The 19,277-nt window shown below is 39.6% G+C and overlaps 1 protein-coding gene across 2 annotated transcripts in view; it reads right to left on the bottom strand.

Annotated features, from left to right (window-relative positions):
- KAT2B (lysine acetyltransferase 2B) overlaps nucleotides 1-19,277 on the bottom strand; it is a 44,597-nt gene that overhangs the window by 9,838 nt on the left and 15,482 nt on the right. Inside the window, exons 5-12 of one of the 2 annotated variants that reach the window (XM_086467538.1) lie at nucleotides 17,869-18,050; nucleotides 15,502-15,693; nucleotides 12,470-12,576; nucleotides 10,633-10,758; nucleotides 8,138-8,274; nucleotides 6,510-6,718; nucleotides 4,452-4,578; nucleotides 1,215-1,325 (exon numbers count right to left, since the gene is read on the bottom strand). In XM_086467538.1, coding sequence (XP_086323664.1) covers nucleotides 1,215-1,325; nucleotides 4,452-4,578; nucleotides 6,510-6,718; nucleotides 8,138-8,274; nucleotides 10,633-10,758; nucleotides 12,470-12,576; nucleotides 15,502-15,693; nucleotides 17,869-18,050 — 1,191 coding nt within the window. Of the gene's footprint in view, nucleotides 1-1,214; nucleotides 1,326-4,451; nucleotides 4,579-6,509; nucleotides 6,740-8,137; nucleotides 8,275-10,632; nucleotides 10,759-12,469; nucleotides 12,577-15,501; nucleotides 15,694-17,868; nucleotides 18,051-19,277 lie in introns of both variants that reach the window. The other variant, XM_086467539.1, reaches the window with a different exon arrangement.

The raw sequence follows: 19,277 nt of genomic DNA, 5'->3' as shown, positions 1-19,277 counted from the left end.
CTGTTGAGGTTGATGAGAGGACAGTAATTTTGTAACCAGAAAAAGCATTTCTACATATTTCAAGTAAAAAAATAAGATAACAAATCCTATTAAAAGTTCCAAAGTTATACTAGTTTTCATACAGTTCAAAAGTTAATTGAAAAACAAACCCACAAAAGAATGAACCAAGACAATAAAAAGCAGCATAGGACTCACTTCGGCTGCATTTTGTTTTTCTGTTACAGTGGTATGTATGAAACCTCAGTACAAATCAGGAACCCAACCAGGATTTCCGCCTCACAATTCACCACCAAAGGCTTCAGACTTACATAGGGACTGAGCACCTTCAAAAGGCCTGTCTGCACAGATCTGACAGCTGTATCACGAGCCCAGCTTTTATTCATTCTGAATGTGTGAAGAGTGAATTGTATCAGTTTTATATACAGAATCATAGAACAGCTGAGGTTGGAAGGGACTTAAGGAGGTCATCTAGCCCCATCCCTGCTCAGAGCAGGTTCTCATCAGATCTGGTTCACCAAGGCCATGTCCAGTTTTGAAGACTGCCAAGGACAGGGATTCCACAGCCTCTCTGGGCAACATTTTCAAATGTTTCACCACCCTTAGGACAAGAAGCAAAACAATTTTTTAAAAATTTTTAAAAATTCCTATCTAGTTGCAATTTCCCGTGAACCAGCTTGTGCCTGTTGCCTTTAGTCCTGTTGCTGTACACCTCTGAGAACAGTCTGACTCCATCTTTACTCTGTCGTCTGACCAGATAGTTGAGACCTGTTTAATCTAACAAATCCATTTGACAGATTAGGTATGACAATCTTTCCTGAACTTGAACCTCATGCTTCAAATCAGGAGCTGTAAGCACAGGTCAGGTAAGTTCTAGTCTGTCACAGGTATGTCTGGTCCTTCTTTAAACTTCTTATAGAATCAGTGAAGAAACTGAAAGAATGAAGGAAGCAGCCAACCCATATTCAACTGGTTTTTAGACTTGGCAAATTATAGGCTATACTGTAAACCTATACTCGGATGATTCCATCAAAGTAAAATGCATTGTAAGCCAGTATCATTACACAAGATGAACACAGAGCACATTTTGTAGGTAAAAATATACACATAAAATTGCACCATGCATTTTATCCAACTACTTTGTCAAGTCTAGTTGTTTAGTTCATCACTGCTAGATGTTAACTTCTTGCACCAAGTAATTTCTTACATTGACTTACTTGTTTTTTGAAGTAGCCGATAGCGTATTCGTCTGCATACGTGAGAAAGTTGAGAATGTTGTGTTTGATGTGGTACTCCTTCAGATGGTTCATTAGGTGAGTCCCATAACCCTGTGTGAAACATATGAGGAGAAAAATCATTACAAAGCCTTTGGGGACTGCACATAGTAGAAAATGTGGACTGAGGGTTATTACAGACTGTTTTTCAAAATGCAGTCATTCCTCTAGATCCTGTTTTAAAGATTTTCCCATAACTAACTCGTTGAAGGTGCACTCAAGATCAAACTGTTTTCAGCCTTGTAAGGGTATCTTTGTGACCCAACAGGGAACACAAAATATCACAGCTTCCACTGTCTGATTCACTTTTAATCTAAAATAGACCAAAACCTAGACTCTCTCTAGGGGTAAAGCATAGCTCTGAAGAGCCACATTGTCCTGGAAGTTGCAATTCAAGGTGCTCACACTATTTTTTTTTCCTTTTAAGTTAGATAACTATTGATAGTCACATATTTCACCAATAACAAAACTACGTATATTGTAACAACAGGGCATTCTATGCGAAGCAGTAGGCCTACCAAAATGACTCCTTCTAGAGGAACCTGTTCTGAGACCTGTAGCAGAAACAGCCTCTGCCTGTAGCAGAAACAGCCTCTGCCTCAAAAGATTTATAATCTGAACTTATTATCATAATGCATAGAAGGGAAGAGTGAAATGGTTATTACCATAATAAGCAGCAGAAAATTATTGAGTCCACAATCAAATAAATAGCTATGCCTTCTGACTGCACACAGGAATAATTTCCATTTTCATTCAACCCCGAAGTAAACAAAAGGTTCCACTTATTCACATTTCCAAGTAAGCTATAGTCCTCCCCTTCTGCTGTGAGATGAAGAAATGTAAAATAGACAGGAAAGCCCATAATGATGTGTTGTTCCAATTTCAACATCATGCAGACTAACCAGACACTTACAGAAATATACATGGAATAGTTTTAGGTACTCTGTTCTTGAAAACTGGGGAAATTTTTACGTATGTACATAAGCCAGAAAAATAAATTAGAAAATGTATACTTCTAATTTAATTCACGATTGAATAGCCCCAAACAGGGAAAATAGCCAGATAAAAGCAAGCTAGGTAAGTGCTGAAGCTCAATACAAAAAAAATTTAGTAGTGACACATTTTCTTTAAAATCCTACTAACCTAGGTACAGAATTTGTGCTTTAGTCCTTCCTTTCCAGCTAGTGTTTGGAGCATCTGCTATTCAGACCTCATATTCGAAACTAAGACCTCGTATGTGTAAAAATAAGTACTTCTGAATTTGAGGAAGCACTTAAAGCCATATTTTCCCGTGTTAAAGTTGCACACATCATGTATGGCATCAAATGCAAAGAAGTGGTTTGACAACTGACGACAAGAGGTACAGCATTTCTTAGAACTCAGAAGTGCTCAAGATAATGAAGAGACTTTCTGATTGCAAATTTGAGTTCTCAAATTCTTTGAAGAAGACAAAAATGCTGAACCAAAATTTTAATGAAAAAAGTTTTCCCTAAATGCAAGCTAGCAGTACATGAGCTAGCCAAGCTCCTCACTTCCCTTCTCATCAGCAGAGTGAAAGGAACAGCATATGAGACTCACATTTTATTTACACCTGAAACACCGCAATTCATTGCAGTAATTCTAAAGCACCTAATCTCTGACAAAAATGTCAACTTTGTGTCTCAAAGAAATTCCAGCAATTATGATGACAATTACTTCAAACATTTTCTGCTGACCTATTATTTATATAACCTTCAGAGGATTTATTCATTCTCACAATCACTTGCCAAAGTCTAACAATGATAAAAGGAAACTAAGCCATGTACAGTAAAATTTAAAATAATTTTGTAATATGGGATCAAACTATCCCCAAACTAATCCAACTTTTAAATACCACGTATAAAGAAAAACAGTACCCATATTTCTTACTCCAGCCTCAAAGTAAATTAAAATAGGAATTAATTTTTCTCCAGAGTAGCCAGTTCACCCATGTGTGAGCTCTTAGTTTTTCTCAGTTACCTGCTGGTAAGGGTCGCCTTACTCAGACAGAAATGTGGGAAGGTGAATTTGCAGAAATAGTCAATTGATACAGCGAGACACCCAGAGGGTAACAGAAGAACTCGTGCATTATGTGTGCATACGCAACCTCAGAGGCACTCTGATGGGTCAGATTGATTTGCTCTATTGTATTCTGAAAGGTTATTCCTAGAGAATCACAACACACCTTTGGCAGCCTAACCTGTGTAGTGCAGTTGGTTGGTTTAGTATTAGCCAAGCTTAGAATACACATAACTTCAGCACATTCCATTATTGTTTGCATTTGCTAAAACACTTTGGATACTTTTATGACAGGCCACTGCTAAGTGCAGGGGAATGTTCCTCTCTAACATCAGAGCTGAATAAAATCAAATGCAATCCAAGTACTAAGCGCTGTCACGGGCTTTCAACCCCACTGTGTTACCCTTCCACACTCACAGCTCTTCCCTTCGAAACACAATTTCTGTGTGTTCAACTGCTACAAACTCTGAATTAACCCAGATCTCAGCTCAGTTTCAACTGAAAAACATTAAGCTACAGCACCATCTAAAGGCAAAATCCTGAATTAAATGGTCATACTTAGATCTACCTGTAGTCGCTGGGAAAGAGGAGGAATCTCCTGTACTCACAGTGCTCTATATTCTTTCAACAGAGCTGCTAATTCTCATCACTCTGAGAACATTTTGCAAAATTAACTCCAAAAGGAGCATATAGAATAGATCTGCAAAACTATACCTAATTTTTTTGATGTATCTCATTTTGATCGGTCATGTAACACCACAAAGTGACTGAACACAAACTACTGTTGCACAGAAGCAATACTTATTTCAGTCAATCATGAGGTGTTACAGTATACAGACAGGCAATTGCTGGAGACAGGAGTGAATAGTCCAAGAAAGGTAGGCTACTGGCCACAATTGTTGTGTAGAGAAAGATTTTATTTATTTAAACAATTACAAGTAATCCTACTATTATGCTGATGATTCTGAATCTGCACATTTGTTTAGGTTTTGTGTGTTATATTCAGAATCACTGTATCTTTCAAACTGTTTCTGTTTGGCAACTCAGCAATATATTCAATGTGACTAACAAAATCAGGAGCATATGCAAGAGTGAATGGGACTCAAATACATTTAATAAACTCTAATAGAGAATTATTTTTACCTTAACTTGCTCATTGGAAGTCACAGCACAGAAAACAATCTCCGTAAATCCTTGGGAGGGGAACATCCGGAAGCAGATACCACCAATAACACGACCATCTTTTATTAATGCAAGGGTCTTGTGTTTCCTGAGTAGACAAAAATAACAGTCATCTTAATTCACGCACACAGTCCATAAAGTGCCATTACCTTCCTTTTTTCAGAAACTTGATTCACTTATTTCCATGATGCTAATGCAATTGTATATGCCTCTGTGAAGTTAGCTGCTTGTACCTACAGAAGAGTTGCTATTTTAACATCATGCTTGAATTTAGCATAAAATTCATCATTCATGCAGCAAGGTCCTGGCCTTGCCAAGTACTCCTAGATATTGGGTAATGCCCAGTATTGCTTTCATTGAACCTACTGCTGACAGTTATGCCATTGCGCAGTTCTCAGGATGATTTTACCCTGACTAAACTAGACATTAATGGAGTTACAGGACAGCAAGTCCATTTTAAGGGATTCCTGTTTCCTTGCATGCACTCTCTAAAGCTAAGCTATCAGTTTCAAACACAGCTGATGAAGCAAGAAATGATATTTCCTATTCTAATCACCCCCTCCTAGTGGAATCAAGACCAGAATAAATATCCATTTCTGTTGCTCTTACAGTGACTGCCAGGAAAGACATAATGAAGTGCAATCTGAACTCGTGTCAAGGATTAAGAATTTTAGTGTAATCTTCAAGGTCTGGAAGGATTTACACTGCATCTGTTTTCTAGGTTATTCCAATACACAGTACCATATAAATGGTATAAACAATACAGTAAATTTACAAAAGATATCTTTTTTTGGGGGAAAGATTGGTGCCAAAAGTGAGTCCCTGCCAAAAACAGGTAATATGAAGAGTAGTTATATTTTTATGTGACACTATTGAAGGACATTCTATATATTCTTTTTTTTGTACTTATTTTGGCACTCTTTATTAGTGGAATGACAGAAGCAATGTAGTAGCTTGAGCTTTTAATTTTGTTTACTCATGTCTGAGTTTTTAAGCAACAAGATTCAGTAAGGATGGCCATTTTGGAAATAAGAACATTAAAGGAGATAAAAAGTAAGGTAATAGCTGAAAGAAATTTGGGAAGAGAACTGTTGGGAGTCCAGTATCTCACACTTGACGTAGGTTTGCGTGCACCCACTACTCAGCACAAGTCACTACTTGGCGTAGTGCGTGTCCCTGGAGATTCACGGCAGACGCTGGGGTACTCTGAGCTGTCAAGGTGACCTGCTTCATTTCCTTTGGGTCAACTGTTTGCCTCAGGCACATAAAGGAGAGAATTTTCTTGCTGTAGAAATATCCATACCTCTTTCTCAAGCATAGACCACTCTCCAGACAGATACCTATACTGAAGAGCACTTAAACTACCAGCAGTTCTTCTCAGCCTACTAGAAGAGTCTTTCCAATGAGAAATATGGCAGAAGGCCATGACCCAACACCAATAATTTTACTTTGATGTTTGGTTATGAGAGAACCTGGCTTCTTCAACCAGTAGCCTCTGCTCGAGATCACAGTGCTGCTAAGGCTCCTAAACTCACACAAGATCCTGGTGCTGCCTCTCTCTCCTGAGCAGTGCTTACTCCCACACAGGAGACTTAAAAGTCTGGATCGGTGCTGACCCTCATGAGACAAGTGCTGTTTGCCTCTGAAAAGCCTAGGAGAAGGTCCCAGGATCAGTCTCCTGCGCTTGGAGACTGACATCCTGTCCAACAGTCCCCAGCACTGGGCTGTTTGTGCTTCAGGGATGGCACAGACCCAGCAGCAGCAGCAGCAGCATTTGCTGGCACCAAAAGAGTATTGCTGAGGGAATGCTAGTGAGCCTAAAAGCAGGAGAAATGGTTCCAGAAATGTTTTCACAACTGCTGCAGCCATAGTACCGGGCACAAAGACAGAGGCTGATATCACCGGTGGTGGAGAAAGGCTCTTCCACGCCACCTCAGCTGGCCCCTTCCTACACCTGCCTGCAACCAGCACCAGGCTCTCTCTGTCTCACCTGCCAAACCCCTCTGCAGCAGTACTCACGGATCAAAGACCAAGCGCGTGATGTACTCCTTCGGCATTCGAGGCAGCTGATGGGAGAACACATTCTGCAAACCAACCAGCCACATCATGATCTTCTTATTGGGCTTCTGGTTCAAGGAGTTGCCGACCACGTGGAACTCGATCACCCCCCTGCGCTCCTCCAGCCTCGCCGCCTCATCCCGGGCCGAGTGCGCTGAGAGGAAGTTGGTCTGTGCCACACAAAAGAGGAACTAAATCATATTTTGGAGATTTCACATCCTCTCACGGACAGCCTTAAGGAAAAAAAAAATAAAACCCCCTCTTTCTTCCAAGCTGTCTTCTTACAAAAATACAGCTAAAAAAATAGAGCTGGCAATGATTATCTTTTTTTAGAAGTGACACCGTCAAATCAGCTGGATGTAAGTCTACAGTACAGTGTACAAAGGCTTATTCAAACTTCTTTTGGTAAAGATTAGGTAACAACAGTGATGGTTACGACTCAAGAAGTTCCAACATCTCTCTGGGGACAGCACTCATCCAGTTGAAGCCTATGCCACTAAGTCGTCAATATTTTCTTTAGTCTAGCCAGCTTGGACAAAAGTAGTGGATTTGCCTACACATACTGCGAATCACGCATTTTAATGGCGGTGCAAAGTCATGTTTTTTCATTTTAGCAGTGCTTTCCACTATCGACGCCACTATCATAAGAGCCTGAAAAGAACATTTTAATTCCTACTGATTTTGCAGTTACATATCTAGCAATTGTATCCATATATCTGAAAGGAGAAGAAATTAATACAGACAATTTATTTAACTTTTTTTTTCCAGATCATTTTACAATGTCAAAACATCTCTGCATGCACATACTGTTTACTTTTTAGAGCAAAGTTTGGCTGCTGGATTTCTAGTCACTGCCAGCCCCAACAGCCAGACTGGCACAGCATTTGTAACATGCAGAGCCATCAGTCACAGTATATAGTTTGAGTAAGAAACGTAGGTGGTTCCAAATCTTCAGCAGTCTCTAGCTAAACCTTGGCAAACAAGAGCTGCTGGCAAAACATAGCCTGGCGAAGGGAACAGAAGGAGGAAAAGCCAGCCAAAAAAAAAAAAAAAAAGTGCAATTCTGTACATGGCACAATTCTGCAATTCTGTTTGTTTTTCTATACCAGCAGGAAAAAAGAGCAACTGTGGAAAACTGAGCAAATAACTGTTTCGATTAGCCCTTCTGCAGTAGACAGGTTTTAACGTTGGATCTTCCATTCTGCTGCAACGTTTGAACCCCATTTACCTTGTCTTATGAGCTATGATTAACAATAAAAAGCATACTCTGGAACTGTTCTGTAACAAAAGTACCTTGCAAAATAACCTGGGACCTAATTTTTTACTATCACTAGTTTCCAAGACTCTTTGCAAACAGTACAAAATGCATTAAAAAACCACATAGAACTATTCTTCATGTTAATGATGCATTTCATCAATACTTTTTGCTCACCTAATCATACTGTTTGAAAGTGTCTATTTTTCTTATTGACAGCACAGTAAGTTTTGTGGACTCTTAGCTCATCATACTCTATCCATGTGGAACATTTACTCAAAACAGGCCATTTATAAACAGACCACTTGTAACACCAAGTCTATATATTTCTCACCTCTGGCCCAAGCATTGCTGCAGGATCTGTAATTGTTGACATTACTTCATTGATTAGCTCAATAGGAATATCTCCTACAACCCTTGGTCTTTTGGAATCCTCTAGAGAATAGGGTTCGTTATTTTTTCGCTTTTCCCCTATAAAACCAAAACAAGACCAATTAGAAACAATCAAACTGTCACAGACTAGCACAATGAAGTCTAGCGTTTCTGTTATATTCTTTAGTTTGCATGCCAAGTTTTGGGGTTTTTTTTAAATCCCTGTAGAAAGGGACAAAGACAAATAAATGAAATCTGAACAACACTTATCACTGTTGCGATTCTGTCTTTGCACTGGGATATTAGCATGAAGCAGGATGAATATACCCCTCCTTCTCCTATACCTCTGTAAATTCACAGTGAAACTATCTGCTTTTCTTTTTGCTTCAGCATCCTCTGCAGTGAACCTCTGTGTTGCTGTCTTGGAAGCTCAGTGCTCAATACACAAATTATAGTGCATACTTTTGGATAACATGAAACCTCATTTTGGGATTCACTGGAATTAAGTCTCCATTATAGATTTTTTCACCCTTTTTGTAAACCAAGCAGACATACAGTCTGACATGTCATACATATTTGGCTTAGAAAATCCATATCAAGTTTCCAAATCAAAATACACCATGTTAATTATTAACTGCCTTACTAACTGTGGACCAACGTCTAATATAGCAAAAGCAACTAGTTAAACAAATTCATTAAAGAAAAGTCCACCAAGGACATAGCAGAGGTACAATTATACTGATAGAGCCTGCTGCTAGCTCAGGATTTATCCAAGCAGCAAACTGCCAAATACTAGGAAAACATATCAACAGGAATATCACTCCATGGTTAACTTGTTCCTGCATTTTTTCCCTAAAGATCTTCTAAAGGTCAGAGCCAGGATGCAGAATTTTGCCTTTGTGATAGCACTTCGCAGTGAGATAAGTTAATTTGGTTTTGTGTGCTTGTTTGTTGGTTTTCCCCAAGGAAAATCCACAATAGCTTTAAGATCTTCTTTCTGAAATAACCAGGTAGTTTAGGGCCCACTATGCACACTACTTTACACATATGGAACAGATTGTTTTCCGACAGCTCTAAATATATGAGGATCAAACTGTTTATTCCCCTTTTCAGACTTTCAAGCAGTATAACTCTTTCCTTGACATAAAATTTTATCGTTAACCTCCCTTCATTGTGGAAACTTTCATTTGCACTCTTTATTTCTTACTTTTTAAACAGTTACTCATATGTGAACAGACCTTCCTTCTTATTTCCCAAGGGATTAATTTGTTGTTTTAAAACAGAATTTTTTGAAGCAACTTGTCAAAAGCTTTCTGGAAATCCAGGTACACAAAACCCTTTCCAAATGCTCACCAGTTCCTTCACAGCTATGTACAAGTCGTGAGTTCGACAAAAGGCACACTGAATTTCCATGCATCGCATTACTCACACATTTACTCATTCCATTCCCAATCAGTTTATTATTGTTTCTTCTAATTATCTGAAATAGGAGACTTACAATTGACAGTTTCCTGAATTCTCCTAGAACCCCTTTAAAAACTAGTTTTGCATCTGTGATGTTTCAATTCTGTAGTGCCAAGGGCAATTCCAATGACAGCTCAGCTGCACAACTTAATAATTAGCTTGTCAATTCCATACTACTTTTCAAACTCTTAAAACAATACATTTTGTCTGGTGCCTACTTACTACTCATTTTGCTGATCTGTAATTCAAAAAAAATCTTCTACTCATTCCCACTCCTAAGAGCATTTCCCAACTTGTCCCTCAAAGAAAGCTGCAGTTTAGGAACCACCTTAAGTTCCCCTGTGGCGAACATTGAGGCTAAGAATTCATTTAGCCTTTTCTACTTCCTTGAGGACTTACTTTACATAAGCTCATGATCATCTCTCTGACCTACAAACTCTCTTGACGGGCTCATTAATCCTGAGGAGTTTGAAAAAGGATTTATTTGGAGAATTTATGCATTCAACAACTTTTTTTCCCCAAAAAATTTTTTTTTTTTTTAAGCTGACCTCATTCACGTTTTAAATTTAACCTGGTTGGTATGTCTGTGCTTTTCTTTATTGCTCAAATGTATGCAATTTCAGTACCTGGAAAGACTAAAAATAAATAAATGCAATGGCCCCTTCTACTCTGTCTTTATTTAAATGAAACCTTTTTTCATGGCTTATAAGACATGTACTCCAAGGAAAGTGTTTTTCAACAACCTCTGACACCAGCAGACCTTTCCACATTTTAATTTAATTTAAACAAACCATTTTTTAACGTTTTTTTTTTTTCAGATACAGTTGCCATTTCTGCTAGTTAAACATTACCACAGTGAAGAAAAAGTGTGTGCGTGTCTTTTAACAAAAACACCTCAAGGTCACTATTGCAGAGTGAAGGCATTGGTCACCATACACTGCAACTACTGATAACACTGACAGAAGCCAAAGAGCAAGCCTCCATCTTTGTTACCTAGGTTTGAGTCAAGGGTAGAAGAAACTTTGCAAGCAGGACTCATATTCCCACTGTTGGGCTGCTCCAGAGACGAAGGACTTGCACTGTATGAAACAGATCTTGCAACAGGTGGAGGATTGATAACTGCAATGGCATAAAAGAGAAATTAAAAAAAAAAAATTAAAAAAAAAAAAAAATCAGGACATGGAACCCATTACAGTGCTGACTGAAGGACTGTCACAACGATGGACCCAACTTCACGCCACACTGCAATGCCACCAGTTCTCAAGCAGAGACATTAAAGCTTTATCTCAACATATTTTTCTAAACTACTACCTAACAAGGGTCTGTATTACTGCTGGATGACAAAGATTGCAAATATCAGGCTTTATTACTCTGCAGTGCTGAGCGCAAGCTAAGAAAACAAAGTTCCTTCACATACCTGCCAAGCCTGCTGGTGTTTAGCTTCATGAAAAGGCTTTTTGTAGGGGTCTACTGAAAAGCAAAATCTCTTCATTCAGCTTCAGCTGTCCACTTTAACAGTGTTCAAAGACTGGTTGGACAAATCAAACTCAATAAAGGGAGAAGTCGTTGCACCAGTTAAGAGGATGAAACTACTATTTCAAAAGGCCACAGACTACCCTCTCTCTCTGTAATATTTTCTTATAAAAAACACTCATCCCAAATCATCCAGTTTTCATTTGTGTCAGGACTTTTGTCAGGTGGGCGAGCAGTTGAGGTGACAGCTCATAGTCTGGACACCTGCAGTCAGAAAATTTCTCTTTGCATGCCTTAATCCTGGTGTCATCACCAGCAACAGCTCTTTTGCGCCGTATTCATGCCAAGAATCCAGTGCTAAAAGGTACACATTAAAATGAAGCACTGCAGAAATGTACATGATAGAATGACCTCAGAGAACACCACAATTTTAGAGTTGCAATGAACTTGTGCCTAAGGCATAAGTCACCAGTTCGTGGTGCAGACCAGGAATTTCTCACCAAAAAAAGCCTGGATCTGTCACAAGGGAATTTCCCTACTACTCTAGGACATTCACCATCAGATAAAGTGCTGAATTGATGGTTTTGACAACTGATAATCAACATTTTTTTTTCAAAATACTGAATTGTACAAAACATTGAATTAAATACCTGAAAATTGAAGTCAATCCCTGAGTTGCATAAATGGATTTTAAATACTTTTGAGCAGGAAGGAAAAGGAGAAAGGGAAAGTCAAAGAAAACCATCATCAATGTCTCCCTGCAATTTTAGGGATGACTTACCCCTCAGTACCCTAACTGAGGAAAAGTGAATAAAGCTGCAGAATCACCAAAGAGGCACATGAATAAGAAACAAAGCAAGGAAAAGCTCTTAGGAAAAAAAAAAAAAAAACACACAAGAAAATCAAAGGCATGTGGGCAAAGGCAATAGGACATGTGATGTGGAAGGTTCCTACTTCCCTACTGCTACATCCCTACCTCCTACTGCTAGGGAGTCAGAGGGCTGGTGTGGGTCCTCACATGAGGGCACCACTGTCCAGTAGGTAACCCACTGCGGCCATTTACCCACTGACCATTCTCACTTGCCCACACAGAGTGCACTTGTGCCACCTGAATACTCAAGACGATTTGCCTCGGTGCTCAGCGTGCTCCACTGGCACCTTCAATTAGCTGTATTTCATCATTAAAATGGGATCTTTATAGGAGGAAGCACCACAGAGTCAGACACCTGTACTTACTCAAGGCAGACTGATTTCAGTACAGGCTGCTGTTTTAAGTCTCATTCCTTAGAATTCTTCACTCGTACAGGTTTATCTTTATATTCAGGTGCTCCCTAACCCTTCACTAAATGCAAATTACCTGTCTGGATTCCCAGCTGGCCAGTTCGGGAACTAGACACCATGAAATCCTGATCCCAAATGGGAGAATTCTGGCTGTACACTTCTTCTTCCAGCATTGACAGAAACCTAGGCACAAAACCAGATGAAATATTAACTTAATAGGATCATTCAAAACAGATTCTTTTCAGAATAAACATTTTCAACTTTTAATTTAAAAATATTTACTGATTCAGTGAGAAAATGCTGCTGGCCAATTCCTTTAAAAACAAACAAACAAGCAAACAAACATACACAAAATCACAAGCCAGAGTAGACATTAAGTATCTTAATTCAGCAGAGTGCTTTCACCTATGAAAATTTATCTTTGATTATAAGCAATATTTATCTAATTTGCAAATGTTGAAAGAAACAGTTACAAACTACTAGAACAAAACCGTACACTAATAAGAAAGCTATTAGTTGACAGATGCCAAGGTACTCACATTATACAACGATGACAAAATTTGTCTATTTTGATAAACCAGTGCAGGCATACTTGCTTTCTGCCTCTTACAGATTTATAAAATCCCAGTGTTAGGTATTAACAATGTCCTTAAAAAGATATTTTCCTTCCTTTAAGTGTCCTACTGTAAAATTTAATTGCATGTTTATGCTTGCATAACAGTATTTTTAATCTTTCTTTGATACACTTAACAGAAACAGCATGACCTTAAACCTCTCTTAGTATTATTATGTGAGAGAGAAATTCCAGATCAGACTATCCAGCACGCTTGCTTCACAGGGCTAATGCATCAATTCCCTCTCAGAAGCAAGATAGCTGCTTATCCTATGTTGCACAAAAGGGGTTTTCAGACCAGAAGTTGACACGGCGCATTTTTACTCTCTAGAGTCATCTATATGTATAGAAACTGTCCAGCTGAAACCAACAGGACTGTTGAGTGCGATTTTCTTGAACAAGATAAGGATTTTCAGGATCAAGTCCTACTCTTGTATTTTATATATAGGACATTTATATCTAAGCACAGCAACGTGCCGTGTTTGCTACTATCTATATAGCTGATAACAGCTAGAAAGTTTCTAACAGCTACTTGACCATCTGTGAGGGAGCAGAAGCACAAATTAAACTTTAGCCAAGGCTACATTTACAGGCAGCACAGAGGCTCTGTGGTCAGACCCCTTGGTGACTGCTTCCTCAGTACATGCAGACATAACTTGTAGGTGCTCCTTTTGCCCAGGAAGGAGCAGCCGCAGCAGCCGGGAGCCCTGCCCTGATGCCAGGCACCCGGATCCCTGCTCCAAGCTGCAGCTCCTCTGCAGGGCTCGCTGCTTCAGACAAGTACAGCCCATAAAAGATTTAAAACGTTATTCATTTTTCCCACAGATCATCAGTGTTTGTTTTTGGTTTTTTCCCCAGCAGAATATTAAAAGGAACTGCAGTGAATAATAACGCTTTTCAAATTAGGCTGCAAAAGGCAGCGGAAACATAGGGGCGTATGCACACCTCCTTCCTCCACAAACCTGCTCCTTGTATCAAAGTGGTGTCAAATCCTTTTTTATACCTATTTCAGGGCCAGATCATGATCCTATTCCCAGATATACACAAACATTCCTGTATCCATAACAGTCTAACCCCGGGGACAGTTTACATTCTTCAAAGTGGTAAAAGGCACTATTAATAATAGTAGGAACAACAAATCCTGGCTCTACGCAGCTTTGGAAAGCTTATTGTTTTTCATTGCCCTGAGCACTAACCCAGCTCTAGCCCCAGACAGTGGCTTGCGTAGCATCAGCACCACCAGCTCTTCTGTAGGTTCAGTTCCTTTGTTAGGAGGGACACACATTTAAAATACAAGCTGGAGAGCCAAGCCACTTTCACAAAATAAGGATACTTTTGAAGTGATACACTATTTTGACAGGAAGCATACAATGAATGATCCTGTCACCACCACCACTCTTAACCACCAATAAAATGTTTGAAATTAAGGACTGTCAAAAAGTTTAGCATGTTTTAAGACAAGTCATTCTCCCACATACCCCAATATGTAATTATTGCTGTTTAATTGTGCAAGATTGTCCTGGTTTGGCTGGGACAGAACCACAGCCCAGCCATGCCAGGCAGGCCGTTAGCAGTTTCAAGCCAGCCAGGGCAGCTGACCCGAGTTAGCTACAGGTGCAGCCCACACCATAGTGTCACGGTCACCGTAAAGGGGGAAGGTTTGCTGAGGAAAGGGAGCTCCTGTGGGGTTCCTCCTGTGGTTCCTCTTCCTCCTCTGACTTCTCCCTGCTCCTGAGGACTGATCTCCTGTCAATTGTGAGTCCTGTGTATTCATTTGGCTGAGTATAACGTTGTGCACCTCTGTTGATATTAGTGCTATTTCATTAAATCTGTTTTCACTTCAACCCACAGGTCTCCTCTCCTTTTCCTGATTCACCTACCTGGCTGGTGAGGGGTCAGCAGATGACAGAGCAGCTCTGGGTACAGGCTGAACGTAGACAGAGATCACCACCAATATTCCAGTACTGGAACAGTTAGTCAATATGAAATTTACTAATTTAGGATTCACCGATGCAGCTTTATACTGACTACTCTCTTTGTCAAATGAACACATCCCTTCTGGGGGTGGGGTGACTACTTTGTTCCCTGTTACAATGTTGAATTAAACTGAAATTCTTAGGTGTATATAAACTCCAGTCCAACGCTTCCTTTTTTACTGCTCCATTGCAGAAGCAAGTGTATGTTTTTGGAGATCTGGACTTATGTTGCTTCCATACACTACAGAAAAAGAAAGTAAATGCCCAACAGTACCTGCCAATAGGCAACAAGCACAATTCACCAGCAAGATGAATAATCCTTTTTACAAAGGACAAAACAAGCACTTGCCTACATGAAACACACTAGTTCAAGCTATGGCAAGAAAGCAAGCTGCAGTATCTACTTGTTACTGAATAAAAGAAGAAATTCTTTTAAGCTGCAGGTATTTTTTCCATTTCCATGCCAAAAGTTGCATACTACTGGTTAACCTGGAATGCAGGCACATTGCAACCCCTTACTTTGGAAAATGGGTGAGGATTAGTGTTCGTTTCTCTTGAGGAAGCTTGTCTTTTTCTTGCCTGGCCTGCTCCAGCAGCTGCCGTCTCATTACAGTAAAAACGGAGCGAAGCAATGTCCTACCGAAAACCTGGGTGGTTTCATACCGAGGTAGACTGTCACAGAACTGAGGGACGTTGCAATAACAAAGCCACCTGTAAAGGGGAAAAAATCCAGATAATTATCACCATCTAACATATGAATTAATGCAATAAAACCACTACCCATGTCATTTATAATGCAGCTGAGAGCGATATGACTGTATAAATCAGTTCCACATCAAGTCTGGACAGAGTTAAGCAGCACTTATATTGCCCAGTTTTTTAAAGAAATGACAGCCAAGTACTTTTAAGTCTCCATATATTCTTTTTCTTTACAATCTAGTTTCCACAAAGAACTCTTGTTCCAGACAATAATCATAAATCACATAAAATTTGTGTTGATGTCAGGGATTCTCTCCACAGCTCATTCATTCAGCCTCCCACGTCTCCTGCTGTGACTCCAAAGACCCTTAGCCTGGTGCATTTTCCCCGCATAGACACAAAAGCGGTGATACTTAACTAGCTCCATCCCAATCCAACTAGACTCCCACCCTGGCCTCCCACCAGCTGGCTTCTTCCCATTACACCCTGATTTGATACTCTTTCATTTACCATTAACCCTCTCCATAATAAGTTTTGCATTAAGAAGTACATATGAAAATATAGCATGTTGTGTTACTCTTCTTGGAAAAGGGATCATGGTACTGAAAAGGTAAATCAGGAGTGCACTGACTATGTAGGTCACGATACTGTGCTGGACCCTGCATGGGTTTTCTCATCCAGACCCAAAGTACAGCCTGTCTTAAAATGCTCTCCCAAACGCTTGTGTCTTAATCTTTGCAAACACAAGAGTTGCAAAAGAGTTGAGATACAATTGTTTGCAGACATCTGCTCCCTGTTCTTGCCTGATAAGGCACACCACTCAAAACACAAGGATGAGCATGAAGCTGATACAGCTTCACTCAAATCATCAGGTTATCAAAGCAAGTCAGTGACTGCAAGAATTCACGAGGCGCACCCATGGCACACAGCGGCTTCCTCAGCACCCTGAGCAATCCCTCGAACACCACAGAGGGGAGAAGCTCACAACAGCAGGTTAGATCAGATGGAAAGCAGCAGCATTTTAGGTCAGAGGGAACCCGAGGGACTGTGGGCAGGAAGATTTGAAAAACCACAAGCAACAAAATGATGAACAACAGTCACCAAGTGGAGCTAATGCTAGCTATCGATTCCTAATAAAAGTTGACTCCAACCAACTCTGGCTATCTGACATCTGTATCCCACACAAACAGAGGTCAAAAACCCACTAAATGTGGTCTTAGGAGCCCCATGGATTATCAGTAGCTGTCTTTTACACCAGGTAGTTATTTGAGATGACATGTCATCTCAGAGCATCCCGGTGGGACACACACACAGAGCACAGTCTGCTGTGTCACCAGCCATAGTCTCAACTCACACCAGGGCTTGCTGTTCTCCCTCACGGAGCTGAGGTTTGTCAGAGGAAAGCCCACCAGGAAAGCAGGCAGAAGGCAGTGCTCATCCTCAGCCAGGAAAAGTGTCCCTGGCCACACTGACAGAGATGTTAGCTAACTGCTGCCTGCGCTCACAGACGGACGGTAACTGTCACCTGCACCAGCAGGAACCTTAACTGCCGTCGCTGTGCTAACTGAAAAAGGTGTTGCACTACTGTTATGAGAAAACTAAAATTGAGACACACATTTTTTCACCCTAGCTCTTCTTCTCTCAGTACCTAGGTTATTCCTTTGAACTCTGACAACGTATTAAAAGGTCATAACAAGAGCTATCATTTTAAGGACCCTAATAATATCTATTCACTATTTAGCATTCAAGCATTTACAAAATTATTTTAATTTTTCAAATCTTCCATAATTTGTTCTCAAACTGTGACACTTCGCAATGCGTAATGTTACCCTTTTTTCTTTTTTTTTTTAAGTTGAATAACAAATGGCCTGAATTTTTAGTAGATGAATAAGGATCTTATATGAAGCTCATATCTTAAGAAGACTGAGAGCGACTTCGCAAACACAGAACGTGCAAAAGCACTGTTAGATACAGATGTTCGTGATCTCTACTCCCCGTTCTTGGCTGATAAAGCACACCTCTCAAAACACAAGGATGTTTGTGAAACTGGTAACAGTCTCACTAAAATGCTCAAGTTTTTATATAAACTGCATGACTGCAAAAATCCACAAGGTGCACCTATGGTAGTGAAATGAAGTACATGCCATATTTGTAAGCAAGACTTGCAACAAGCAAAAGCAGCATTACCTGGTATAATTCACTTTATACCCTGCAATATCATCGTTGGGTGATCTTAGTCTTCGCTGAGACGGTGTCTCCAGGTGCCAGTAGTTAATGCGGTTCAGAAACATTTTAGCCAGTTCTACTATTGTTTGCCTTTCCTTTGAGGGTAAGTGGCTAAATTTGTACTGCACAAAATTATTCACACCCTTAAAAGAGAAGAAAGTTATGTTTAAATATTTAGTCATAATTTTTGTAGGAATGTCCTCGAACATTCCTCACTTCATGTTTATTAACCCTGAACTTGCATTATATAGGAAAGAAAACAAAGACCAGACACCATGAACTCCTGCGCAGCTGCTCGTGTAGCTGCCACAGGCTGCGCCCCTGTACACAGCAGCAGGTACATCCAGATGTTTTTAGTCTATCCACCTCCAGCAGCTGACTTCAAGGGAGAGAAGGGAAACTCTTTATTTTTTCCTTGCTTCTCAAAGTGAAAAACTTTGTCAGGGAACAGAGAAAGATCCAGTAGACTTTCTTTTATATGCTGACACATGCACAATTCTGATGATAACCATCCTGCACGATTTATTTCCTCTGTAAATCAAGCATCACCTATAAACTTCTTCAGTTATTTTTCAATAGTAGACTAGGGCTTGTGGACTCCTAGTTAAGTTGTGAATACATTTCACATTATTTCTACAAGAAGCGCCAGTATTTCACAAATATGTCCCCTCATTGCACTTTGTACACTGTCCACTTAAAAAAAAAAACAGTACTGAAGATAGTTAAAAAGTGTGATTAAAAATGCTGCAATACATATACATTATAAATCAATTATCATACTGCTGCTTCACAAATAATTGTGTGACAGTTGCTGAACTGCTAAAAACAGAATTGAAAATATTGGTCTGTTTTAAGGGAAAATTATTTCAAAATAAACTGTGAGAAGAATTACACTTTCATCTCTATGCTTTACTTTCTTAAGCAAACTTAACAGTATGAAGAATGTGACAAAAAAATTATACTGCACAAAAACTTTTTAATAGTCTATTTTAAGGACTAGGAACGTATGGAGACGACATACACCTATTCTTTGTTTATATTCAAACTAAATGAGAACTTAAGGTGAAGACTTCCCAGAAATTCAGCAAGAAAGTGTTTTGATTTTCCTAGATTATAAGAAGTGAGAGATGCAAGGAAATAATTACTACACATAACACTCTTGACATTTAAAATATCCTGTTTAACAATAGAGCATCCATTCATCCGCTGATGGGAAAACATTGAGCTCCTGTTTCAGCGAGGTATGTGAGCCTCTGCATAGTCTCACTGGAGCTAATGGGCCCACTTGTGTGCCAAAAGTGCATTCTTGGGTGCTTGCTTAACCAAAATGTGGATTTTTCATTTGTTCTTTATCCATTGAGAGTTACAAA

Source organism: Leptosomus discolor, chromosome 7 (genome assembly GCF_034619465.1).
Source record: "Leptosomus discolor isolate bLepDis1 chromosome 7, bLepDis1.hap2, whole genome shotgun sequence".
NCBI classification, from domain to species: Eukaryota; Metazoa; Chordata; class Aves; order Leptosomiformes; family Leptosomidae; genus Leptosomus; species Leptosomus discolor.
Note: the sequence above shows the minus strand (reverse complement) of the source record. Positions and strands in the feature narration are given on the sequence as shown.